Source organism: Rana temporaria, chromosome 3 (assembly GCF_905171775.1).
Source record: "Rana temporaria chromosome 3, aRanTem1.1, whole genome shotgun sequence".
Lineage (NCBI taxonomy): Eukaryota > Metazoa > Chordata > Amphibia > Anura > Ranidae > Rana > Rana temporaria.
The window spans coordinates 358634528-358662412 of record NC_053491.1 but is presented as its reverse complement, the minus strand read 5'-3'; the positions used below and the strand labels follow the sequence as shown (position 1 = coordinate 358662412).

Genomic DNA, 27885 nt, shown 5'->3' with positions numbered 1-27885 from the left:
CTAATGCCGGCCATACACGGTTCGATTTTATAAAGAATTTTCGTACGAATTTCGCACCATTAGCTGGCTGCAGCAACACCCAATTTTCGTGCGGCAATAAAATTTGAAGAATCGGACACGTTTGAAATTTTTTGAAAAACAAACGATTTTCTAATCAATGATGCAAGGGAACATACATACATACATACATACAAGGGAATCAGGTTCCCAACTTAAAGAGCAGGGTTAAGCCGGGTCACACTAGTTTGTTTTGAGTTGCACTGACAGCTCCGGTCGGAGCCGCTGTACTAATCATGCAAGGTTAGTTGAGCGATCTCCCCTGCTGAGCTGTTGTGTTCTGACAGGGGGATGGTCCCCCGGCAGCGGCGGTACGTCCATAGTGGGCGCAGGAGCGCCGCCCCCTCTCTCCCCTGCGCCATCAGGTGTACAATGCATATAATGCATGAATCTCTATGTATTTTCACTGCTGCCGTCCACTATTCAGATGGCCGGCCCTGGTGAGCGCCGGCCATCTGAATAAGCAGTGTTGTCAGCCCTGACCAGTTCTCATCTACGTGCCTCTGCCCAGTGACTCCTGTTAAAGGGCTGCAGACACTTTACCGCCAATATGCGGTAGGAATTGGGTCGTCAGGGATCGCCGCCACCTCCGTAGCAGACACACGAGTTCCCGGCTGCTAGCTCCACAGGTCGGAGAGCACGTCACGTGACCAGGTACCGCCTCCGACGTACGTTTCGTCATCAGGGGGGCGCCTTACAGTGAGAGGCCATTTGGCTTTTCCTATGTTTTTTAAGTGTTTTAATAAAAGCAATATTACGCTATTGGCTTTTCCCTGGTTTTTCCACATATCCTATTTGGAACGCCTGGGGACAAGGTTATACATCCATTTTCCTGTCAACATGTGTGCAGGCACAATCCTGCTCAAGCTCATTTGACTATCTTTTTCATTAAAGTAGTCAACTCGTTCTGGTAAGCGCATCCATTTTCTTCAGCACATTTTGGGTGTAAAGAAGATTCAAGTGTGGTGGTGGCACTCTTATTTTCATATTGGGACTTTATGTCATAGAGATCACCTATGACACAGAGAAATTATTTAATATATATTTTTTCAATTAGTTCACTTTATTGAATATTATATACTCATGATCACGATTATAGGAGATTTATTTGTTTTATCACTTGTGGTCTAACATCCTTAACAACGGATGGCACCTCATCAGGTGGCCCTGTTTCTTAGCATTTTTTGTGACGAGAGGCGTCAGAGCTGTCAAACGGCGGGACCTTTCGTTGGGTGTGGACCTTTCTTTTTCCGGGTCAGCAGTCAATGCGATATGGATTTTGGGGGGCCCTATGCCTTTTGTTTTTATCTTTGGCAGGGGGTTCCCCTTAAAATCTGCACCATACCCAAAATGGCCTGGTATGCTGTTTTTTCTAAAATTTTTATTGCCTGCAATTGCTTTGTTTGAACCTGCTGACAGCATATGAATCATCCGTTGTTAAGGACTCGGCGGCTGGCTATACACTGGTTGTTAAGGATGCCAACGGACTGCTGGCTAAGAAAAAATAAAACACTGGAAACTGATGCTTAGAGGTTTTCCTGCTTCTAGAAGCTGAAGCTTGAAAAAACGCATAGGATAATACCATTTCCTTATAGGTGCAGAAAAATGCTCAAAGCAGCCGCTAGTAGCTTAAAAATAAGCTAGTGTGCATGGAGCCCAACTGCTACAGGGGTGTTAAATTTGTAATATTTGCCCAAGCTATACTTGTACTCAGGCTTTATCTGACGCTTCTATATTTGTTCTAGACATGAAGGCACCAATGACCGCTGGCTATATTCAATTACCGTATTTATCAGCGTATAACACACACTTTTTTCCCCTTTAAATCAGGGGGAAATCATGGGTGCGTGTTATACGCTGAACGGCTGCCTCGGAGTGAAAGGAGGGAATGAACACTCAGTCACGCCCAGTCCCACCTCCTAGCATTTGCATCCCGCCATTGGACCGATGTTATGTCCATAATAGGAGCAGGGCCAAGTAGTGAGACTGCAAGACCAGCAGCTGAGTACACAAGAGATCTGGCTCTGTCTATCTCGGCAGGGGGAAAAAACTGCAGATGGGCCTTGATCCTGCTGCAAAGAGGGGCAGGACTACAGATTGGCACTGATCATGCTGCAATGATGGGCAAGGCTGCAGATGGGCACTGATCATGCTGCAAAGAGGAGAAGTACTGCAGATGGGCACTGATCATGCTGCAAAGAGGGGCAGGACTGCAGATTGGCACTGATCATGCTGCAATGATGGGCAAGGCTGCAGATGGGCACTGATCATGCTGCAAAGAGGAGAAGTACTGCAGATGGGCACTGATCATGCTGCAAAGAGGGACAAGGCTGCAGATTGGCGCTGATCATGCAATGATGGGCAAGGCTGCAGATGGGCACTGATCATGCTGCAATGATAAGCAAGGCTGCAGATGAGCACTGATCATGCTGCAATGATGGGCAAGGCTGCAGATTGGCACTGATAATGCTGCAAAGAGGGGCAGGACTGCAGATGGGCACTGATCATGCAGCAATGATGGGCAAGGCTGCAGATGGGCACCGATCATGCTGCAATGATGGGCAATTCTTTATTTAAAATTTAAAGTTTTTTTCCTTAAACGTCCATCCTAAAATTGGGGTGCGTGTTATACGCTGATAAATACAGTACATAAAAAAAACACTAAATTTTCTTTACAGGTTTACACCATGATGTTGGTAAAACCAAAAGCTAGTAGAGCGCTAGACATAAATTGAGACACTTTTCAAAAGTGGTAACCATGGAACTTTTATACACTACAACTGGCAGTTTAAGAGAAAAGTTTGCTTTAGAGTTACAGAGCTCACCCAGCCCAGTGGTGGGGGAACTTAGAAGAGGATTTCCACTATAACAGCAATACTGCATTAAGGACAGAAGTCACTAAAAGCAACTTGAGGGTGAAAAAAAGAAGAATTACGCACAGGGTGCAAAAATAAAACGCATAAATAAAAAATATCGCCACCTAAGAGGCTGAGTTCCCAATGGGGGAAGTTAAAAGCACTGCTCCCTCTCTGCTCGAAGCTGAGCCAATTACACAGCCACTCTCTCTGTGCAGAGAAGACTTATGTGAAACACAGCACTCTGAAAATGTCACTGCATGTTTTAAAAATGAAATTTACTGCCTCTCTGCTTACACTTTCATTTCCATCCGCTTGCCTGTTCTGTCTGAATCCTTAAATCGGAACCATATAGCGTTTTTCTTTCATTGCTTTAAATCAGGCACGATGAAATCAAAAGGAATTTCTAGAAATACAGCCAGCTTGTAGAAAGTGAGATACAAAAGAGAAAGAACAAATACAAACTGACAAAATCAGAACTTAGCGGAATTCCATTATGTAAATGTGAGGGCTGCAGTACTGGTAAAGTGTAAATATGGCCAAAGCAAAGAAAAATCTATTTATAATGCGGTCTATCAATTGTACCAACAACAGTTTTTGCTTGTCAGAGTGTAACCGCAACATAGGTTTGTTGACCCTGTCAGTAGACCGTTTGATTTTCCACTTCAATTACAGTGACAATAACTTTGGGTGCTGCAGTAAAATCACGCAGCGGTGTCACCTTGAATGGGGTCGTTTAGAAGTACAATCAATTATAACCACGGTTGCACCGATACCATTTTTTTTATCGGCGAGTACGGATACTTTTGATCAAGTACTCGCCAATACAGAGTATCGATACTTTGCGATTTGCGCAAGTCAAAAATAATTTGGCGCAAATCGCACTGCAAAGAATCTCATGTGATTTGAACAGGAATGCAGTGCTATTCGTGTGTGTGTGTGTGTGTAAAAAGGGAAAAACGCCATCTAGTGGGCAATTTAGAAAGGTTTTATGCTGCGTACACACGACCGTTTTTCATGTCATGGAAAAAAACAAAGTTTTTCTCGGCGCGATTCCTCTCAAGCCTGCCTTGCATACACACGATCGTGATAAAAAATGCTTGAGCAAAGCGCGGTGACGTACAACACGTACGACGGCACTATAAAGGGGAAGTTCCATTCGAATGGCGCCACCCTTTGGGATAATTATGCTAATTTCCTGTCTCATAACTTGCTTCTGAGCATACGCATTTTTTCCCTGCCGTTAAAGCGTGCACACGACTGTTTTTCAAGATGAGAAAAACTACGCAGTTTGTACGCGGCATTAGAACTCACAATACATCTGGCGACATGCAAAAATAATCTACATAGGTGTCCTGGTCCGCCGATGGTAGCAAATCAAGGTAGCAGGAGGTGACGTTTCTGGACCCCATGGGTATAGGGCGGAACAGATGTCAGTTTAGGGGCGCACTGCCTCTACATCTCCTCCAATCCTATGAGCACCTCCAGTGGCCAGTGCCTGTAGGTGCTATGTACTGCGAGTGCGGAAAAAAAAAAAAATTAACACACACTGGAATCCCCCCACATTCCTGTTCGAATTGCATGCGATTCTTTCCAGTGTTATTTAAGCCATCAATTTTGTATTAATTTTGACACAAATTGCACCACAAAGTATTGGGAGCATTTGGGCGAGATTCAATACTCGCACAAATGCTTGGCATCGGCACCCATACCGGTATTGGTGCATTCCTAATTATAACTATCCCCAAGAACAAAATGTAAAATAATGCAGCTTACCAACCCCTACATGCACATGTAGTGGTTGGTAAGCTGCATTCTTTTACATTTTGCTGCATTACTTTTCATTTTTCAGGCCAAGAACATTTTCAGCAAGTACAGAAAATACCTATTGGTCCTGCCAAAAATTCAGTGTCTGTGTCACTTTGTGTGAGCGGAACTGAAAGAAAATTATCTTTGTTCTGTACATCTCATCATTCTCCCATGTAATGGCAACAGACAAAGACAGATATCCTCATAGTCCAGCCCATATGGCAGCTATGTCTTCTTCCACACATCTAGTGGCGTGAGCATTACCTCCCTAGGACAAAAAGTGTCAGCAAAAGGATCAGCAGGTAAAATAAAAGGCATATGACATAAAAAAGGAACCCGTATACTAAACATTAGAAAGTACTAATACTCCCTGGATGTGCATCCCCACCTCTTCCTGGACTCACTGTACAATATTGCAGAGAAAGGTACTAAAGTCATAATGACAAAGCTGCTCTCTTGTAGGACTGAAAACCGTCAAGTCCAGAGAAGAAGAGGAAGAACCTTGGTATTTTGGTTGCCAATGATGATCAAAATAAAATATTTTTAATCAACTAAAAAAAAAAAAAAATCATCAATCACCTCCCCCGTGACTGAAAATTTAAACTGCATCCAAAAAAGAAATGAAATCAATGCAAAATACATAAGCGCTTTGCCAGCCAGAGTGCGACTAAAAAAGCTGTAAATTGTAATCAGGTGAAGGACATTATCTGGGGAGAATGTAATAGTATCTGTTACGCATTCTGGAAGAAATTATCGATAATATCCTACAGCGCTATTCCTGGCAGGTCTGAGCACGCGACCCGATTAAAATGCATCTCGCAAATCCAAATCCGTGGGATTATATAAATGTAAATGAACGGACAGACGTGACTGGGTGGCGTGCAATGTCGGGCAGCTGCGCTGATATGGTCGAAACAAACACAATTGGTCAAGGAGAAAAGCACATTGTGATCACTCAGCCAGAAAACCAATTACCGCGTTCATCAAACATCTATTGCTTTTTCAGGCAGGGGCCAGGGTATTTGTTTTCTTATTTAACATCCAGAAGGACAACAGAAAAAATATTTGGAAGGACTGGAGCTAACACAGCTAGAGAAATCACTTAAAGCTGAACTACAGGCATGCATTAGAACACAAATCATTGCAGCTGCGCATTCATTAATACATCATTCAATGTATTTTTAATGAAAGCTGTGTACATATCTGAATATATCCTATTATCAGCCTCTTACAGTTTTTATAAAGCAGAGCTCAGACTGTTAGAGGGATAAACAGCACAGGGAGCCAATCAGCTGTACTGCAGTTCCTTATGAGCCAATAATGGGCATGCTAATAGGAGAAGAGTGCACAGTGTCAGAGAGAGAAGCCCATCAGTCTGCTGCTTCACCTGTCACTGTCCTGTAGGAAATATATAAAGAGGTTCACTCTGGGGGGAAAAAAATAAATTAAAAGGTCAGCAGCTGAAAAACCTATAGCTGCTGACTTTTCAAAAAAAAGGACACTTACCTGTCCAGAGATCCAGCGCCTCCTCACTTGGGCTAGTTCTCCACTAGCCTTCGAGTTCCCAGCCCCGGCATCCTAACTGTGGGCAGCCGGCTATGTCGCTTTTTCCGTTAACAGCTGGCTTCCCACTGTGCGAGCACGAGCAGCGCTTTGTAAATGGTCCCGCAGAGTTTGACTTGTTACGTGTCCCAGAAGACTGCAGGGAGGGAGGGGGAGAGAAGAACTTCTGCTTGGATTGCTTAGGCCAGGGGTGTCCAAACTTTTTTCAAAGAAGGCCAGATTTGATGAAGTGAACATACGAGGGCCGACCATTTTGCCTGACATTCTTTGAACCATTAAAAATCAGTCTAAATGTGTTTGTTCGAGCACCAATACACTGCCCAACAAGAATTCCCTTACCTTTGTGGCTGTGTGTGGTGAAGAGATGAGCTCGGGCGTGATATTTGGATATACCGTATTTTTCGGCGTATAACACGCACCTTCACTTTAAGAGGGAAGTTTCAGGAAAAACATTACATTTATAAATAAAAGAACTGTGCATCAATGCAGCCCAATCGGTGCCTGAATGCAGCCCCACCATTGCCATGAATGCAGCCTCACCTTTGCCATCAATGCAGCCTGATCCATGCCCATCTGCAGCTTCGGAGGGGACAGGGACGAGCAGCAACAGATTACATACAGGAGAATCTGTTTTCTTGGTGGCCTCTTTAATACAAAGTCCCACCTCCTATGCTGGACAGAACAGTTGTCCAATGGCAGCGCAGGAGACAGGAAATTCTCACTGTATGTACGGCACTCGTCCCACCTCCTCTCTGTCCCCTCCGAGGCAAGCCAGAATATATATCTTTTGTGGACCACAGGGCTCAGCGTTTTGTTGGGGGCCACAAAAGATATACATGTTCAAATTACCAGGCGAACCGTTCGAAACCGGAATGGCGGGCCAGACTTTGGACATGCCTGGCCTAGGCAATCTGAGCGGAAGTGGGAGTGGGCACCTGCCATAACTAGGTACCTGCAGGGGAGGAGGACTTAAAAGCGGAACTTCCTCTTTTGGGTGGAGTTCCGCTTTACCTGCAACAGAGAAAAAACAGGTTTCCTGCCCTGCCAGACAGAGCTGTGCTATGCTGCAGGGCTCTGTGAACCTTAGGACTTAAAGCTGAGGTCCGGCAAAAAAAAAAAAAAAAATTAAATGTCAGTAGCTATAAATACTGCAGCTGCTGACTTTTAATATATGGACACTTACCTGTCCAGGGCGCCCGCGATGTCGGCACCCGAAGCCGATCTGTCCCTCGGGCGGAGGTGCCGCCATCTTCGGTAGGGGAATCTTGTGGTTTCACATGCTGGTTCCCTACTACACATGTGCAAGTCGCGCTGCGCGATTCCCACAGGTCCCTGCTGTCTTCTGGGACCTGTGTGTCTCCTAGAACACAGCGAGTGGACGGAGGAGGGGCCGCACATGGCGTAGATCTCCGTGGATACTGCGGCGATCTATGCCCGGAAGTGGGAACAAATACCCCTCCCCCCGAAAGGTGCCAAATGTGACACCGGAGGGGAATCCGAAAAGCGGAAGTTCAATTTTTGGCTGGAACTTCGCTTTAATAAACAAATACAAGATGTCAGGAAAAATAGCTCTAATGTATATTTGTCATCTGTGTGTACGACAGTTTGCTTTGAGTTTGGCTTTGGTTTAGATTATCTGATCAATTTATGATCATGCTTGTTTTTATTTTTATTTTCTTGTTTGTGCATAGTTTGTAAGTATATAAAAACACAAGAGGCCACCACGTTTCACTTAACACATGCACGCTCCGCTTCCTGCTTAAGCTGCCCATACATTAGTCAGTTTTCTGTTCAAACAGTGAGTGAACGAAAAAAACTGACCCGATAACCCCATCCACACATTCAAGGTGGATGGTGGGATCCCTTCCATTCCACTGTGTCATTGTATTCTGACAGCAGGACTCCACCATCATCAGAATACACAAATGGTAGATCAACGTCTGTTCAACATCAGTTGCAACACTTTGATCGAAATTCGGCCGGTCCATGATGGACCAGTCAAATTTCAATCCAAGTATGGTCAAGCTTTATTGTAGTTTCCATATAAAAACAGAAGAGAAGTCAGGCCACTCACCTGGGTTCCGGTGACTTGTGAACTGTGTATTCCAGTAATCGTGTCTATCAGGTTATGGGCCTCATCAATAATCACCACTTGATCTTTTAACTTAATGCCAGAAGCACGCCGAGTGGAATCATGAAGCAGCATTTGGTAAGGTAATACAACCAGCTGGAAAAAATACCAGAAAGCCGATGGACATGAATTCATTAGACAGCTACTTTGTACAAACAGGAGATGTTCGATATGTGCTTAAAGTTGTATTAAAGTGGAGGTTCACCCGGAAATGTAAATTTTTAACCTTAGATGGATGCTCATTTTGTCTAGGGGAATCGGCTAGTTTTTTTTTAAATCGAAGCTGTACTTACCGTTCAATCAAAATAGGAACGCCCAGTCCCGAAGACCATAACCGGAAGCGGCGGAGAAGATCTCTCTCTAAAACGGTAAGTACAGCTTTGATTTTAAAAAAACTAGCCGATTCCCCTAGACAAAATGAGCATCAATCTAAGGTTAAAAAAAAAAAAAATTCGGGTGAACTCCCGCTTTAAACACAAAAGCAAACATTTATTATACTGCAGCTTGCCATTTCATAGATGTGATGGCTTCATTGGTTCCCTTTTTAGGTGTTCTTTTTACTTTCACCTGGTGAGCTAGCCAGTAAGTCTATTGTTTATCAACAGAACAAGCTGTTCTGCAGATGTAGCATTTAGAGGGCTGGCACAAATAATTTACCACTGACAGGGGTGATTATAATGATCACTTTTTAATTTATGTAAAACCTTTATTCCAAAAAAGGAACAAAACTGTTGTCAGTTATGCTTAAAAAGTGTTGGCTGGAATTTGGCTTTGATTCTTTTTGTGCATCTAAATCTGCTAGTGCATCTAACACTACCCCCCCCCCCCCCCCCCCCATTCCCAGACTGACGATACGGCTGTCCAAAAGGTGTCTCTATTGCTCCTTCATCCAGAGTGGAGCCACTTTAATAAAGGTGGTGTGTTACTACCCAGATCACCAGGTGAAACGGGGGAAAATACCTAAAAAAATAAAAAATAAAGCAGCCACCACATCTAAGGCGTGGTAATCATTTTACATTCTAATACTGCTTTATAATACTAAAATGCAAACAAACTTTCAAATAATGCCAAGATTAGCCATGAATCAGCATATCCACTTAAAATGATGTGTCAATCTAAGCTTGCAACAGTGGGGCCTTACAGGTGTAGGATTGCCAGAAAAAACAAAACTACAACAAAACATAATATCATGTAAAATGAGACCAAACATAAGTCTAATAATCATAGATAACATACATGCAAAGAAATTAAAATAAAATATCAGATGTTTTTCTGAATCGACTACCAGGCCGTGACAGTCTCCGTGCTGCGAGCGTCAATGATTTGAAAGCTGCGCCTTTTCCTCAGACTGTCCTGTGATAGGCGGAACACAAATTTTCCCAGCAGCGCCTCTGTTCTGTGTTCCGCCTATCACGGACGTCTTCTCATCTCGTCCGAGGATGAGAAGGCATCTGTCATAGGAGGAACACAGAACAGAGGCGCTGCTGGGAAGATTTGTGTTCCGCCTATCACAGGACACTCTGAGGAGAAGGAACGGCTTTTAAATCATTGACGCTCGCAGCACGGAGACTGTCACCGGCGTATAAGACGACCCCCGACTTTGGATGCATTTTTTTGCATCCAGAAAGTCGTCTTATACGCTGGAAAATACGGTACTCACTTATCACCTGATGTATATATATTTTTTTATTTCTTCTTCATAAAGTTCCATTACCTTGTTAAGCAGGTCTTTTGACAGTTCTTTTCTGCCCCCCATGGTGAGTAGCTAGTCTGTTCAGTACATCAACATGAGAGCTAACAAACTCACTGACCATTTATACATAGACACTAAATGCAATTTAAAAAGCCACAGATGTGGGAAATTAATTGCCATTTTAACCAGTGTGTGTCACCTGTGTGTCTGTACCAAGACCAAACATTCCAACTTCTGATCAGAGTAATTTGGGTGATTTCTGTAAACTCATAGTGACTGAGTATTAACAGCATATAATACAGCATTTATTGAGTGGCATGTAAGGGGACGAGGAGTGCTTAAAGCGCAAGTTCCACTTTTGGGTGGAACTCCGCTTGAAGGGGGTAGGAAAGGCTTCCGACTTGTTTTTTTTTTTTTTTTATTGTTATTATTATAAATGAACAAATTAATTTGAAATGTTATCCTTTGGACTGGCACTCTTTCCATTAGTATATGCTTTTTTTCTGGTAATCTTCTGGGGTACTCACTGGGAGGTAGTCGAATGTTCTGAGCAGTCCAGGGACCTCGCCTGTGGAATGCACTACCAACCACCATCCGACTGGAGTCGGACCACTTGGCCTTCAGGAGAAAGATTAAAACCCATCTCTTCTGAGGTCAAGGGGTTCCTTACCCATGAAATGGATACAGCGCCCAGAGGCAATTCAGTTCGCATGTGTTGCGCGTTACAAGTCTCTCTCTCTCTCTCTAACCTGAGCCAGTGGACTCTCCAAAATGTTTTTGTCCTCTCACTACTTTTTATGATCTCGCACTGAAGTCTTAGCGCCTCTTGGATGCTTTTTTTCTTCTTTACTGGAGTCTACAGAAGGGCATTGTATAACCAACCTAGCTGGTAAGGGCAAAGGGTGTCTTCACTCCACTCCGACACACAATGCTGCCCCTTATATCCGCCCACACTTCCCTCTTGCACATACAAACCACTCTCATACCCTCTGCACTCCGCTCCTGTGCACATAGTCCAATGTATTACCCTTTACACTCCTCTCCTGCACATACTGTCCACTTTTATACCTCTTCTCACCCCTCTTCTGCAAATGTCTATTATCTTGCCCTCTTGAAAATACTGTATGCTCTTATACCCTCCTGTACATGCTGCCCACTTCCATACCCTTATACTGCCTATCTGTTATTTTTCTGTAGAAAAGGTTTCTTTTACAAATAAGCATTTAACACATGACAAACGATTCCCAGACCACTTTGGTTTTTTAAGGCGAGAGCACCGCGTTAGTCATCTCTATTCAAGCACAATGTCTTGACTTGAAACCTCTGACTTTACTGTACAAAAGGAGGTAGGGGGAAGAGTAACTGTTTTAACTATCTTTAGGCTTGAGCTATTGATGTTTGTAAACAATATATTTTTCAGAAATGCATATATTACTAGTCTAAACAAAATTCAATATTGCAGAGGCACCTAAAAAATAAAGAAAAAAACGTTTCTAAAACTTGTACTTTATTACTCTTAACCATAACAAATAAAAAACAAAATAAAACTATTGTGCATTACCTATAAAAACAATCAATCATTCTAGTATGCACAGCTCACCTGGGCAGCTGGGATGGCAAAGCGACTGGCATAGTAGGGGCAGGCTTTAACCTCTTTAGCCCGTACGACAAGCTGCTCAATGTCCTTCACCTCTACAAGAATCTCATCCCGTAGGAACTGCATCTGCTCATAGGAATAGTATGGACAGGTAAGTCGGCTTTCGCGTTTCTTCTTCCCTGCGGGCTCCTCTGTTTTCTTCTCTTGATAGAAAAGAACAAAATGTTACTGCATGAAATATGTCATGAACCAGGACCTGGTCCAGCCAACAAAGAGCAATATAACACAAAAATGAGTTTTAAATATAAAAAATATATGAAGAGTAAATCCTAGAACCCCTGGACCCAATATCTGATGGTTGATGCTCGGGTTACCTCTGTTTAGACAGTGTTCAGGGTAAGGAAGATTGGCAGGCTTTCTTGTTTTCTTCTGTCCCCATGTGAGTTAATAGGGGGCCCACTTCTACAAGCCCCCGACCCTCCCCCCCCCGAAGGATGTTGGGGACTTCGAAGACAGCTTGTGAACATAGTTAAAACTGATACCCAATTTTGTTATTTAATTGTAGACGACACATCAAGCCTTGGCATTTTTGCCATTTAGTTCAGTAAAGCCGTTTTGATTATTGGTGTTCTTGACCCGCCATATATTAAAGGCTATACAACACCTTTACTGTGTATACAGATAGATTTATGTATGCTTGTGTAGGCATGTGGCCTTGCATGTTTTCATACACTACTTTGCAATGTTTTATTTGTACTTTTATTCCTTGAATTTTTCTCAATAGAAAATTATTGGAAATGAAAATATGAAGAGTAGAATAGACACTATAAGTTGCCCATTTTCAAACAGCACCTCCTGATAGCCCCCCCCCCCACCAGGATAAACACACCCATCCAAATGCCTGAGCAACATCACATGAGGAAGATCAACGTTTCCTCTTACCAGGAAGCCATGCTTTCTTGGAGTAATGGAGCGAGAAGACAGAGTGGTACATTCATGACTATAGCAGAAGGGGGGGAGGCTATCAGGAGATGTCACTTGCCCCTGAAGAAGCTAAGTGATCGTGTCTAAACCACTTGACACGAGACCACCATCAAATGACGGAGGGATGGTGCGGCTCTCGTTCTGGGTGGATGCGATATGACGGCGCACCCAAACAGCCGCGCAGCGATCGCGGCCGTGCCGTGTTGCTAGGACACGGCATGACCCAGATCTCTGTAAATAGCTGCTGACATGACTTTTTATCCAAGTGATCGGCTGTGTCCAATCAAAGCTGGTCACATGTAAATACAGAAAGTGCCGGTAATCGACTCCAATCGCCTCACACTGACAGAGTGTGCAGTGAGGAGAACCGATCAGCGGCATCTCCATGCAGGAGAGAGCAGGCCATGTAATCAGGCACTAATCATCAGTGCCCTCATTACAATAAAACCCCAGAAGTTCCACCAATCAATGCTCAGGAGTGCAACCAATCAGTGCCCATCAGTGACACAAATCAGTGCATTGTACTGGTGCCAGTTGGTGCCTGCTCATCAGTGCCACCTATCAGTGCTCATCACTGCCGCATATCAGTGCCACCCATCAGTGCCTCCTCAGTGCCACCCATCAGTACCAATCAGTGCAGCCTCCTCAGCACACATCAGTGAATGAGAAAAATTTACTTATTTACAAAATTTACTAACAGAAATGAGAAAAAAATTCAAAAGTTTCGGTCTTTTTGTCTTTCTTTTTTTGTTAAAACTAAAAAAAACAGCAATGATTAAATACTACCAAAATAAAGTTATTTTTGCGTGAAAATAAATGATTAAACATTATTTGAGCAGTGTTGCATGACCGCGCAATGGTCATTCAAAGTGCGACAGCACTGAAAGCTGAAAAATTACATGGGCAGGAAGGGGGTGAAAGTGCCCAGTATTGAGGTGGTTAACCAGTTAAGGACCAGCCTCTGCACATATACGTCGGCAGAATGGCACAAACAGGCATTTCAACGTACCTGTACGTCCCCTTTAAATGTCTGTCCGTGTGGTCGCGCATACGATCCTGCTGCTATCTCTGTGAGTCGGACCGCAGGTCCCGCAGACTCAAACCCCGCAGGGATCCCCACGATCGTCTCACGGAGGTATAGAGCAGGGAGATGCGGATGTAAACAAGCATCTCCCCGCTCTGACTAGTGACAATGACACTGATCTCGGCTCCGTGTACTTTAATCAGACACTTCCAAAACACACCCACCGCTGTTATTCAGATGGCCGACGCTCAACAGGGGGCCGGACACCTGAAAAGTGGGCAACAGCGGCGACAATAGATATATTCATGCAATGCATGAGTATATCTATTGTTGAGTGACGGGGACGGCTCTCCTGCGCCCACTATAGTTGCACCGCCACTGAACTCCACTTCAACGTGTCACAGTCACACATCACATTAAGATTTGTCTTGCAAATTGGGATATGACTGATAATGCATCAAGCAGAGACTTCAGGAAACCGAGCTACTCACTTTACAAGTGAGGATCTCTCAAAGACCTGCCCGACTAGGTTAGGGTGACCAGACATCCCCGGTTTCAGGGGACAGTCCCTGGATTGAGGACACTGTCCCCGGACTAAGTCTGTCCCCAGTTTTGTCCCCAGATTGGATTTGAACAGGGGCTGGGGCAATTTCAAAAACAGTCAGTGCAGACTAAAAAAAATATAAAAATCTGAATTACACACCCCCACTTCGCTGCTCTTACTAGCTTAGGGGAGTATATTTGTTTCCATTATCTGTGCCCCTTTCTGATGATCATGTGCTGGTTGGAGCGGAGGGAATACGTCTTTAGTTCAGCTCCGCTGGCCTGTTCTTCTGCCTTGGCTCAAGTCCCGGCCAGCCCCGTTTTCCCTGGCGAAGTGATCTTCCTTCGCTACCCACTCAGTAGTAGCCCGGAGAGTAAGACTTGAGAAGCTGTGAAGCGGGCGGCAGTGGTGACGGGCAGAGTCTCTTATTGCTGCCATTACTAGTAAAAAAAAAAAAAAAATATGTCCCCGGATTTCATTTTAAAAATCTGGTCACCTCGCCCCCGCGCGGATGACGCTGGACACATGCTCTACCACCACTGTAAAATATGGCAGCTGGCCCTGCGTATTGGCGAGGCCCCCTCTCCCCACTCACATACGCCTCTCTGGGATAACCCCCTCCTGCCCGAGCTTGCTTCTGTCCCTGACCACGGCTTGTGGATCAACAGGGGTGTTATCTACCTGTCACAGGTCGTGGCTCGCAGTTCAGTCAAGTCATTTGTCACTCAAAAATAAATTTGCATTACCCAACCATATGTTCTTTCGCTTCCTTCAACTCCAGTATGCGCTCACCACACAACTCGGTGGCCCTATACCGGCCCTCGAGGTCCCTCTCCTGGTCGACATCGTATCGGGGTCGGACCACAAGAAACTCATATCCCAACTCTATATCTACCTCCTCCAGCCCGCCGCGACCGCCATATCCTACCGATTGAAGGCACGTTGGGAACCCGACCTCGGCGCGGTGACTGATGGAGACTGGGGGGAGGCCCTCGCCAACTGTAAGACTGTTTCCCCTAAGCTTTCTGACCGCCTCACCCACCTGTTTATCATCCACAGGTCATACCTGACGCCCTACCGCATCTCTAAGTTCAGACAAGACCACGACCCCAAGTGCCCTAGTTGTGGCCACCCCGACGCATCCTTCTTTCACCTACTCTGGGCCTGCCCACCCATACATGGGTTCTGGACTCAGGTGGTCCGGTTCCTTCATGACCGCATGGGCTCCCCTGTGTCACTCTGCCCCCGCCAGTGTGTGCTGGGGCTCCTCTCACTCCCCGAAAGTGAAAAATACCTCAATACATTCCTACAGGAAACATTATTCCTTGCTAGAATGCAGGTCGCCAGGAGGTGGAAGAGAGGGGCACCACCCACTCTACAGCAGTGGATTAGGGCTGTCAACATTACCCTTCCCTACAAAAAAGCGATGTACACCCGCAGGGGTTGCCCTAAGAAATACAACAAGATCTGAGACAGGTGGCTGGGAGACTCTTCCACCTGTAATACAATGGACTAGATGCTGTCCCTGCCCGCCGTCTGCCCACTCCCCCTGTGAACACCCTCCCCCCCCCCCCCCATCCCCCTTGGTTCCCCTTAAAATGCAATTTCCTGTGCCTGATGTTGCCTTTGCCGTGCCTTTATCCTCTCCTCTTGCCTGTCACCACCTACTCCCCACTTCCCCTTGTCTTAATATATATCTGCCATGCATGTCTCCATGAATGTCAAATGGATGTTACTTGTACTTGTAGTGCATGTTGCACTTATAACCCGTTTGTTCACCCATTTTTATTCTATGCTCAATAAAAGTCGTTTTGATTAAAAAAAAAAAAATCTGGTCACCTTATACTAGGTTCACAAAAAAGACCAGATTATAGCCAACCTCCATGAAAACAACTCAAAACACAAAGTAGAATAACTTCTTAAGGTTGCGTTTTTACCCATCAAAGGGTTTGTGTGTCTGTCCAGCCAGTCCTGATATTTAGGCAGCTTTGCTACTCAGCATATGCAGGTGGATGGTACGACTTACAGTTAAGAAATGAACGGATACCTTCTAATGTATTGGTTGACACAATTGCAATATATTGTGCATGTATGCCTTCTGAATGTTTTTTCTCTTGAATAAAGAATTAAAAGAAAAAAATATCGGTATTGATAGTCAATTTGTACTTGTAAGCAGTTTATTGGTCATGGAACACCACCTACCATGCTTTTTTTTCTGCATCTCCATGCAGCGATCGTTGATCAGCTGCATCGTACCCAAGCGCCGAACCTCATCATTGACACACGCGTTCTGTAGACACAACAAAGGCAGAGGTAAAATGTAGGTCTGCTTGTTTAAAGGATTTACTCTGTACTGACCCATTAATGCCTGGCATCATGCCCCTTTTACATTAGAAAAACAAAAACTCAACCTTGTTAGGACAGCCATTACCTGTTATAAACAAGGATCTTCATCAGCACTGGAAGCAGACAATACCCGACTCTCAGAAGGAATGCTAGTTCCAGGGCGGAACATACCCATCCTGCGTCATGCACAATGACTTTTCTACCCACAAACTAGCAGACTCTGGACTTTAGGCGATGGTGGGTTCCAATGCTGAAAAAGGAGCCACGGCTATTAGAGTTAACAGCCTAGGTCTGTGGTCACATGACTAGCTGTCCTGTGATTCAAGAGCAATGCAGCTCCTGCTACTAGATGGGAACCTTGGCAGGGGCAGCTGATGACTGTCACAGCATCTTCCCTTTAAAGAGTATATTTTAATAATGTCACATTTTAAGTTAAAGATGTAAAGTTAGTGAATAATCCTCCCTTCCAGTAAAGATCACATGGCCAAACGCCAAGTCATTTGATCACACGTCTGTCATTGGATCCAAAACAGCAATTTCTGCAGTGAAAATATTTCTGATCTTTAAAAAAACTTTTTACTCCAGTTATGTTGTAAAAAAACAAAAAAGTGTAATTGCATACAATTTTTTTTAATACAGAAAGTATAAGTACATGTCAATAGCATAGCGTTCTGTAAACCCAAACAGGGAAGAGCAGCATGGTAAGTTAATCAGGACCATCCCAAATACAGTGAGCCTTTGATTCCGTAAAACAAACAAAAAAAAAAAAAAAACAACAACAACCTGCAGTTAAGGTTACAAATAACCCATAGCCTCGCCACTAACTGGTATGGGGGGAGGTAGTAGGTCCAGAGAGGCTCACAGCAAAGCATTAGATGTCCATGTAGAAAGATCTGTATAAGGCACAAAGAGCAACATTTACATAAGTCGGATCTGGAGAGCGTGCAGGAGAAAACAGCATACAAAGCAGGCCAAGGCCTACTTCTGGGCCTGTTGCAGTCACAGTATATAGCTAAAGATATGAAAGGATATGAAAAATATCTTCCATAGTATATGCAAAGTGGTTAGGGCTTAAAGGGTCACTAAAGGAAAAAAATGTTTTGCTGAAATGACTGTTTACAGGGTATAGAGACATAAAAGTTAACTGATTCCTTTTAAAAATGATTAAAAATAGATTAAATTCTATCATATAATGTGCCTCTAGTTTCACTTTCAGTTTTAAACTGGTTTAATGTTAATGTGAAGTAAAGAGACCCACAGAACAAAAACAAACAAATCCAGGGCAGTGTTTTGTTTTTAAAATGAATCGGATTGGTTTTGAGGAGTTTTAGACACACAGCTCAGACCACAGTGAGAAGCTCCCATGAGTTTTTTCATAAGGAGCCAGACAAGCAGGAAGTGTGGAGATCACAGCAGAATTACAGCTACTTCAAAGCAAAAACGAACAATGAGGACATGAAACCAGTACTGCAGTAAGGTAAAGGAAGCTATTTAGCTAAAAAAAAAAAAAATTCCTTTAGTGATCCTTTAAAGCGGAGGTTCACCCATAGATTACACATTTTCCCCTTAGATGAATGCTCGTTTTGTCTAGGGGAATCGGCTAGTTGTTTTAAAATATGAGCAGTACTTACGGTTTACGAGATGCATCCTCTCCGTCACTTCCGGGTATGGGCTGCGGGACTGGGCGTTCCTATTTTGATTGACAGTCTTCCGAGAGGCTTCCGACGGTCGCATCCATCGCGTCACAATTTTCCGAAAGAAGCCGAACGTCGGTGCGCAGGCTCAGTATAGAGCCGCACCGACGTTCGGCTTCTTTCGGCTACTAGTGACGCGATGGATGTGACCGTCGGAAGCCTCTCGGAAGACTATCAATCAAGAAGGAACGCTCGCTCCCGAAGACCCATACCCGGAAGCGACGGAGAAGATGCATCTCGAAAACGGGTAAGTACGGATCATATTTTAAAACAACTAGCCGATTCCCCTAGACAAAACGAGCAGGAATCTAAGGGGAAAAGGTCTAAAAATAAATAAATGGGTGAACTCCCGCTTTAAGTATTATCCGCAGTTATGCCGATTATCTCACTCAGATATAGATATAGGGGGGTGTGCATAAGGACAGGGAAGGATGATGGTGCATCGCCAGTCATGTTTAGATGCGTCGGTGTCTAGGTTGCGCACCAAAGCAGTCATCCAGCCAAGCCATAGCCTCTCTTGGACTAGAATAAAAGTGAGCTTTACCATCATGGATAATTCCCAGCTTAGCAGGGAAGAGCATGGCATATTGCAGGCCTTCAGTGCCTAGGCGGTCGTTCACTGCTGCAAAGGAAATACCTTGGTGCTGGACCTCAGACGAGAAGTCAGGATATATGGATATATTATTGCCATTAAATTTGAGCAGCCCTTTTTCCCTAGCAAGACGTAGGATAGTGACTCTGTCTTGGAAGTTGAAGATCTGTGAAAACAGGGAGTGTGGAGGGGTCCCCGAGGGAGAGGGACGTGGAGGGGTGCGATGTTCCCACTCAGTAACAAAGGCATGTGAAAGCGCATCAGCCCCAAAGACAGCACGCAGCCAGGAACAAAGAAACCGTTCAGGGCGGGATCCCTCAGAATGCTCTGGGAATCCTACAAAGTGGAGATTATTCCTGCGGGAATGGTTCTCCAGGTCATCCAATTTGGTTTGAGGGTCACTAGTTCATATGTGGCAGCGCACATTGTGGCAGATAAGGGGCACACAGTTTCCTCCAGAGAACTAATGCGTTCCTCAGCCGCCCCTGTTCTCTCCCACAGGTTTTGCACATCTTGTTTTAGCAGGGAAAAATCTATATGGATAGTTTCCATTTGGGCTGTGAGGGAAGCTTTGCAATCCTTTATAGCCAGCATTATTTATGCGTGCTAGTGTAGACTATGCCTGAGAAGGGTCAGGAGCATGGCTTTCCTCTGAACAGGGAGGGGAGTCCTGAGGCAGCAGAGGATCCAGCTGGGTAGAAAAGGCAGCAGCTGCAGCATTTGTACCTGCTGGCTTTATTTAATTTTTTTTTTTTTTAAGTGGAACTCCGCTTTAACCCCTTCCCTGCCAGTGACATTTATACAGTAAATCGGTGTCATTTTTTAGCTCTGATCGCTGTATAAATGTCAATGGTCCCAAAAAAGTGGCACAGGTGTCCGATCGGTCCGCCGCAATCCTGCTAAAAACCACTGATCACCACCATTACTAGTAAAAATAAATAATAATAATAAAAATGGCATACATCTATCCCCTATTTTGTAGACGCTTCAACTTTTGCGAAAACCAATCAATATACACCGATTGCAATTTTTTACCAAAAATATGTAGAAGAATACACATTGTCCTAAACTGATGAAGAAATTTGTTAAACATTTTGGGGATATTTATTATAAAGTAAAAAATATTGTTTTAATTTCTAAATTGTCGCTCTTTTTTGTTTATAGTGCAAAAAAATAAATAAAAAATAAAAACGCAGAGGTGCTCAAATGCTACCAAAACAAAGCTCTATTTGTGGGGGGAAAAAAGACAGCAATTTTATTTGGGTACAGCATCGCATGACCACGCAATTGTCAGTTAAAGCGATGTAATGCATTATCATAAAAAATTATGGTCATTAAGGGGGAAAATTTTCCGGGCTAAAGTGGTTAAAAAAAAAACAACTGGTGCACACAAAGTAACCAATCAGCTTCTAACTTCAGCTTGTTAAATTAAATTTCTGTGTGCACTAGTTTTAGTAAATCTCCCCCACGAGTCTACAATTTTGAACTTTTTCACAATATTCAAATTTTCTGAGATATAGAATTTGGGGTTTTCACTAGCTGTAAGCCATTATCATCAAAATAAAAAGAAAGAAATCCTTAAAATATATATCACTCTGTGTGTAATGAATCTATATAATATGGAGTTTTAAATTATTAAATATTAAATTCTGGCGGGAGGGGCAGCCCTCCCGCCAGAACAATGTGGTAAACGCTTTCAGCCATTGGCTGACAGCGTTGATCGGAAGCCAGTCGGCAGACCTTTTTTAGTGATGACCCTTCGACAGACACACATAGGCAGAATGTCGGCTGCTTTCTATTGAACCGCTCGACGCCGCTCAACATTTGGCCTGTGTGTTTTAGGCTTTAGGGTGCACTCACACAGGGACAGTTTTACGTAAACCGTTTGGTGTTTTATATTGTAGGCCTTCAATTCTTAGGAATAACTAACTTAAATCTGTCCAAACAAGAGTCTAGTAGACATCCCGGGTATGAAAAAGTTTGAAACACAAAATCATAAATTATAATATAATAAATAACTATAAATAATTATAAAAAATAATAATATTATAATAATAAAATACATGTTGCTCAATTCTGAAAGTGTTCTAATTCCCCATCACTGTTTTCTAGCTGGTCTAAAACCGATTTTGGACGTAAATGGACACTTTTTGGTTGCTATGGACATTCTCCAGTTTCCAGGCAGAAAGAACAGTATATATAATATAAAAGTGCAGGCAGGGCACTGGACAAAGCATTAGGGACAAAAGGGAGGTGAAATGATTTGATACAGTAATGTAATGTTACAGATTACAGTGTACTGTATGTGTTATGTTTTTTGTACTTTTTAAATTTGCCCCCATGCGTCACATCACTCGCAGGGAGCGGAGCCCGGAACACAGAGCATCGGGCGGAGGCCATCGCAGGATCCTGGGGACAAGGTAAGTTACCTGGACCAGGATTCTGCAATATAATCCCGAATGTGGCTCGGGGTTACCACTAATGGTAATGAAAATTAACCCCAAGCCACACTCGGGAATACCGCCAGGGAGGTTAAAAGCACCAAGTGTAATTTCTGTCTGCTGCTTCATTCCTCTGCTATCATCCTGAAAAACAAGTTTTTCTGACACAAGGAGACAGAAGAGGGACCTCTAGCAGCTTAACAGCCTCAGCTCTGTTCCTGTGTGATCGGTGAAGGGGGGTGTGTCCTTGCCCTCCAATCAGCTATCAGCGCTCTCCTCATTAAGCTCTGCAAAATGTGACTTCAGCTCTCCGCCCCCCTTTTTTTCTAAAACTTATGAATTCAGCACTCCGAAAGGATGTAGATTAGAGAAGATTGCAGATAGACACAGGGCTGTGGAGTCGGAGTCGGAGTCGAGGAGTCGGAGGAAATTTTGGGTACCTGGAGTCGGAGTCGGCAAACAATGCACCGACTCCTACTAAATTTAGATTGGAATAAAAAATAAAAAAAAGCAAGTTTAAATGTCCCAATTCACAAAAAGTTATAATTAATGACTTCTCTACTGTAAGAATAAAGACCAATGCATGCAGTGCCTCACGTAACCGCAAAACGAACACGTTAAGTGACCGCGAAGAAGCATGCTTTTCATGTGCTTCACTATATGGCACGCAACGCACAATTAGGAGCTGCAATACTTATACTTTCCATAGTGTTGTGTTATGCTTTTACAGGGAACGCATGTTAGAGAACCAGTAAGTGTCCAAATAAAAAAATTCCAACAGGAGTTTTATAAAGCACTAAAAGAAGTTGAAAAGTATGATCGCTCATCAAAACTTACTGTTGAAGAAGCTATCCTTGTTTATCCAGAGATCGTTAGTGATGTGGCCAGAATAGTTACTGCAATGCCACCCACCCAAGTCAGTGTCGAAAGATTATTTTCAGCCCTAAAAATAATAAAGTCTGACTTAAGAGCCTCTATGAAAGAGGATCTGGCAGAGGCAATTCTCTTCCTTAGAACTCTACATTGAATTGATTTGCATTTGCTAAGCCTATAACTACATTTCAAGATTAATATAAACCATTTCTAGGTTTTACAGATTTTGTTTTTGGTTCATTATAGATAAGCTTTGTTTTTGTTCTAAAACAACCAAATAATGTGGTTTGTATTTTTGAACTGGTAAAGATCCTGTTCCTGATGTTTATGCCTGCTGCTACTATCCAGCCACTTGATTGATTAATATTTTTTTTTTTTATAAAACTTTGTTTTCATTGTGTTTGTCTTTTGCTTAAACTGTGCAATACAGTAGACTGTTGGCTTCCCAGCCAGTAGTCCTGTGGTAGGTTGCGTTTCTTTCCCTCAAGGAATGTATAAAATACATTCGCATATTAATACAGAGGAGTCGGGGAGTCGGAAGTACATAAAACTGAGGAGTCGGAGTCGGAACATTTATCTACCGACTCCACAGCCCTGGATAGACAGATACAACGTATGTAGGAATATTTGTTTAATCTCTGCGCATCACGTGAGGATAATACCTTCACTGGGTATATGTAACGGTTTACAACCACTATTTTCAATAAATAGACAAAACAAAAAAAAGTTTTATTCTTGCGACCAGAGTTCCTCATCAATTCCCCTCACCATGTGCTCTACTCTGACAAAAACAAGCTGTTCATTTTTCATCCTGCAGAAAATCTAACCTCTGCTTCTCCTTCAACCATAATAATCTTTTGTCCTCGGATGCTCAGAGCATTCAATTTAAGAGTATAGCTATTAATAGAGCTGTGTGCACCATTGCATATATTACAGGGGAGGTGATATTCACTGGCGATGGAGCAGCAATGCCAAATGGGACTTCTGTACTGAGCCAAAGCCCCATTTCTGCACATCCTGCCCAGAGAATGGGGACATTATGTAAAAATGTGCCAGGCGGGTGGCATGGGTGACTGAGAGTCTCACAGGGAGATCCATCACTCTGTCTCACTGAAACTGTCAGCACTTTATAAGTTTCATCAACAAACCGCAACCTACAAAACACAATGTCCTTAGCAACTAAACTTTACTGGGGTTTTTTCCGGTCATCAGAAGACAACCTGTCCGTTGCTCAGTCCGGCATTGACAGCTCCACAAAAGAGTAAGCAACCATATATGAAAAAGAAACAAAGTGATAACACCATGGAAGTAGAATTATAAGGAGGATTGCACCATTCTGAGGATAAAGGAGAGTAAACTCATTTGTGTAGATCATGGTATAGCTAGTAGTGCTTTGTCACATTTTGCTGGACATTGTTAACCACTTGCCGCCCGCCAATGACAGATTGACGGCGGCAAAGTGGTTATAGAATCCTGAGTGGACGTCATATGACGTCCTCAGGATTCTGAGCCGCTGCGCACCCCCGGGGGCGCGCATCGCGGCGACCGTTGTTGCAGGGTGTCAGTATGACACCCCGCAACACTGATCTAGGTAAAGTGTCTCTCAAGGAGACACTTTACCACGTGATCAGCCGTGTCCAATCACGGCTGATCACGATGTAAACAGCAAAAGACGGTAATCGGCTTTTCCTCACTCGCGTCTGTCAGACGCGAGTAGAGGAGAGCCGATCGGCTGCTCCGACAGGGGGGGTTTGTGCTGATCGATTATCAGCACAGCCCCCCCTGAGGATGCCCACTGGACCACCAGGGATGCCCACTGGACCACCAGGGATTCCACTAGATCACCAGGGATTTAAATCAAAGGTATACCCACCCTAGACCACCAGGGATGACACATAATGAATGCCAATCAGTGCCACAATGGATGCCAATCAGTGCCCACAATGGGCATCACTGATTGGCAGGCATTGTTTGGCACTGATTGGCATCCATTAGTACAACACATTAGTTAGTGCCCATCTATGCCCATCCATGCCACTTATCAGTGCCCATCAATGCCACCTATCAGTGCCCATACGTGTCGCCTATCCCTGCCCATCCGTGCCCCCTATCCCTGCCTATCCGTGCCGCATATCTGTGCCCATCTGTGCCACCTATCCGTGCCGCCCATCAGTGCTGCCCATCAGTGCCGCATATTGGTGCCCATCAATGCCACCACATCAGTGCCACCTCATCGGTGCCCATCAGTGCCACCTTATCAGTGCCAGTCAGTGCAGTACCATCAGTGCCCATTAGTGAAGGAGAAAAAGTACTTATTTACAATGTTTTATAACGGAAACAAAAAAAAAGTTTTTTTTTTTTTCTAAATTTTCGGTAATTTTTTAATTTTTTTTGGCAGAAAATAAAAATCCCAGAGGTGATCAAATACCACTAAAAGAAAGCTCTATTTGTGGGTACAAAATGATAAAAATTTAGTTTGGGTACAGTGTAGCATGACCGCGCAATTGTAATTTAAAGTGCAACAGCATTGAAAGCTAAAAATTGGTCTGGGCGGGAAGGTGTATAAGTGCCCTGTATGGAAGTGGTTAAAGACAATACATAGCTTATCCAGACCACTTCTTCAGCCCCAATGAGTGATAGGAACATACCTTAGCATTTTTATGCTGTCAGTTAGCAAAGGCACCTTAATCCAATCACCATGGACTGGATCAAGGCGTTGATTGTCCAAGAACAGGATGAGAAGTGTGAAGTTTGTGAAACATGCAATTATGATTAATTTCTGTAACTCCTGAACGATATGGTAAGCCTATCAGGGCAGAGTGACGGTTGCAATGGTGATGGTGCACTTCTGGCTTTCAGCCTATCAGCTCCAAATACACACAATAATAATGCGGCAATCATTTTGTTTATTGGAATTATACATTTTTACTGTGTGATGCTTAAGGCCCTTGAGAGACAATCTGGACTATTTTGATTAGGGCTGTGGAAATTAAAGATTATTTCCTCGATTAATCGCAAATTTTTTTAATCGGTCAAAATTATTTTGATCGGTACAAGTGGTGCAACGAATCGTAAATAATCCGTGATCCGAATGGGTCACCATATGCGGATCGGCACACCACGTGATCCGGAGCTCCGCTGCTGACTCGGCCATAGGAAAGGCCGTGGCTTCGGCCTAGCTCCCGGAGTGGCGGCCATCTTGGTCCACCCGGCGGCAGCCTAGGTGAGCCTAGAGCAGCGTGCTGAGGTCATCACCCGGCCTCAACTGCTCGTGTTCAGCCGGCTTCTCTGGTAAGACTAAGCAAGCACTAATCTTCCTATACAGTGGGGGAGATGTGGACCATATTACAGTGGGGGAGATGTCTGTGGATATTACAGCGGGGGGGAGATGTCTGTGGATATTACAGCGGGGGGGGGGGGGGAGATGTCTGTGGATATTACAGCGGGGGGGGGGAGATGTCTGTGGATATTACAGCGGGGGGGGGGGGGAGATGTCTGTGGATATTACAGCAGGGGGGGAGATGTCTGTGGATATTACAGCGGGGGGGGGAGATGTCTGTGGATATTACAGCGGGGGAGATGTCTGTGGATATTACAGCGGGGGAGATGTCTGTGGATATTACAGCGGGCACTATATCTGGTGGTGACCCGAAAAATGTATGTGCGTTATAATTAATCCAAATTAGTCGATTAATTGATTAAAAAAAAAAGATTAATCGAACATGAAAATTTTAATCAGTAACAGCCCTAATTTTGATACTTGATCAAGGAATTGTACGAAAAATACCGCTTCTTTAACCACTTAAGGACCCATTCACGCCGATATACGTCAGCAGAATGGCACGGCTGGGCACATCCACATACACATACATGTACGTGGCTCTTTAAGCCCAGCCGTGGGGTCGCACACAACCCGGTCTGAAGCACCGTGGCCGCGGGACTCGCGGACCCGATCGCCGCTGGAGTCTCGCGATCAGTCCCCGGAGCTGAAGAACGGGGAGAGCTGTGTGTAAACACAGCTTCCCCGTTCTTCACTGTGGCGCTGTCATCGATCGTGTGTTCCCTTTTATAGGGAACCACAATCGATGACGTCACACCCCCCTACAGTTAGAAACACAAATGAGGTCATACATAACCCCATCAGCACCCCCTGTGGTTATCTCCCAAACTGCAACTGTCATTTTCACAGTAAACAATGCATTTTAAATGCATTTTTTGCTGTGAAAATGACAATGGTCCCAAAAATGTGTCAAAATTGCCCGAAGTGTCCGCCATAATGTCACGGTCACGAAAAAAAAAAAAAAACGCTGATCGCCGCCATTAGTAGTAAAAAAAAAAAATGATTTATAAAAATGCAATAAAACTATCCCCTTTTTTGTAAACGCTATAAATTCTGCGCAAACCAAATCGATAAACGCTTATTGCGATTTTTTTTACCAAAAATAGGTAGAAGAATACGTATCAGCCTAAACTGAGGAAAAAAAAATAATGTTTTATATATTTTGGGGGGATATTTATTATAGAAAAAAGAAAATATTGCATTTTTTTTCAAAATTGTCGCTCTATTTTTGTTTATAGCGCAAAAAAGAAAAACTGCAGAGGTGATCAAATACCACCAAAAGAAAGCTCTATTTGTGGGGAAAAAAGGACGCCAATTTTGTTTGGGAGCCACGTCGCACGACCGCGCAATTGTCAGTTAAAGCGACGCAGTGCAAATCGCAAAAACTGGCAGGGGTCCTTTAGCTGCCTAAAGGTCCGGGTCTTAAGTGGTTAAAAGGAAATTGTACAATATTCTGGTCTTTAAAGCCCAAGTTCACATTGGAGCGATTTGTAATGTGATTTGAGAGATCAAAATCGCATGACAAGTCGCAGCCTATTAGAGGCAATGGCACTGTTCCAATCTGTGCGACACTGATTTTGCGGTGCCGCACCGATTTGCAAAAGTAGTTCCTGCACTACTTTTGCAGATTTCAGGTGCGACTTCAATAGACATCTGTGCATGAAGCCACACAGATGTCCATCAAGTAGCACCTGAAATAGCTCTGACCTTGCTACTTTGAAATTGCGCCATATCAAGTTAAGTAGCGCAATTTCAAAGTAGCAGCAATGTGAACCAGGGCTAAGTACACAGCTTTTGAGATCCAATCACGGCTGTTTGATAGTATCCAATCGAACAATCGTGAAAAATGTTCTCAAACGTACGATTTTCATTTCATCAGTACAGTTGTCGGTCAAAAATACAATACAAATACACCACAACACATTACATTAATTCCGATTTTTTTTCTGTTGTATGGGAATTTTCGCAACTTTAGTAAACTCTTAGGGCCAAATTCACATAGAACTGCGGCGGCGTAACGTATAGTAGATACGTTACACTGCCGCAAGTTTTCATCGCAAGTACCCGATTCACAGAGCACTTGCGATGAAAACTACGCCGGCGGCCTCCGGCGCAAGGCGGGCCAATTCAAATAGGCGTGTGCCATTTAAATTAGGCGCGCCCCCGCGCCGGACCTACTGCGCATGCTCCCTTTTGAATTACCCGCTGTGCTTTGCGCGTAGTGACGTCATTTTTTCAAACGGCGACGCGCGTAGCGTAATTCCGTATTCCCGGACAGCTTACGTAAACGACGTTAATTTTTAAATTTCGACGCGGGAACGACGGCTATAATTTATACATCA

The 27885-nt window shown here is 43.9% G+C and overlaps 1 protein-coding gene across 2 annotated transcripts in view; it reads right to left on the bottom strand.

The window, feature by feature from the left end:
• The window catches only part of DDX11 (DEAD/H-box helicase 11), a 151306-nt gene that overhangs the window by 74691 nt on the left and 48730 nt on the right, over nucleotides 1-27885 (bottom strand). For both annotated transcript variants that reach the window (XM_040345244.1, XM_040345245.1), the window contains exons 8-10: nucleotides 16460-16547; nucleotides 11709-11908; nucleotides 8359-8511 (exon numbers count right to left, since the gene is read on the bottom strand). In XM_040345244.1, coding sequence (XP_040201178.1) covers nucleotides 8359-8511; nucleotides 11709-11908; nucleotides 16460-16547 — 441 coding nt within the window. The remainder of the gene's footprint in view (nucleotides 1-8358; nucleotides 8512-11708; nucleotides 11909-16459; nucleotides 16548-27885) is intronic.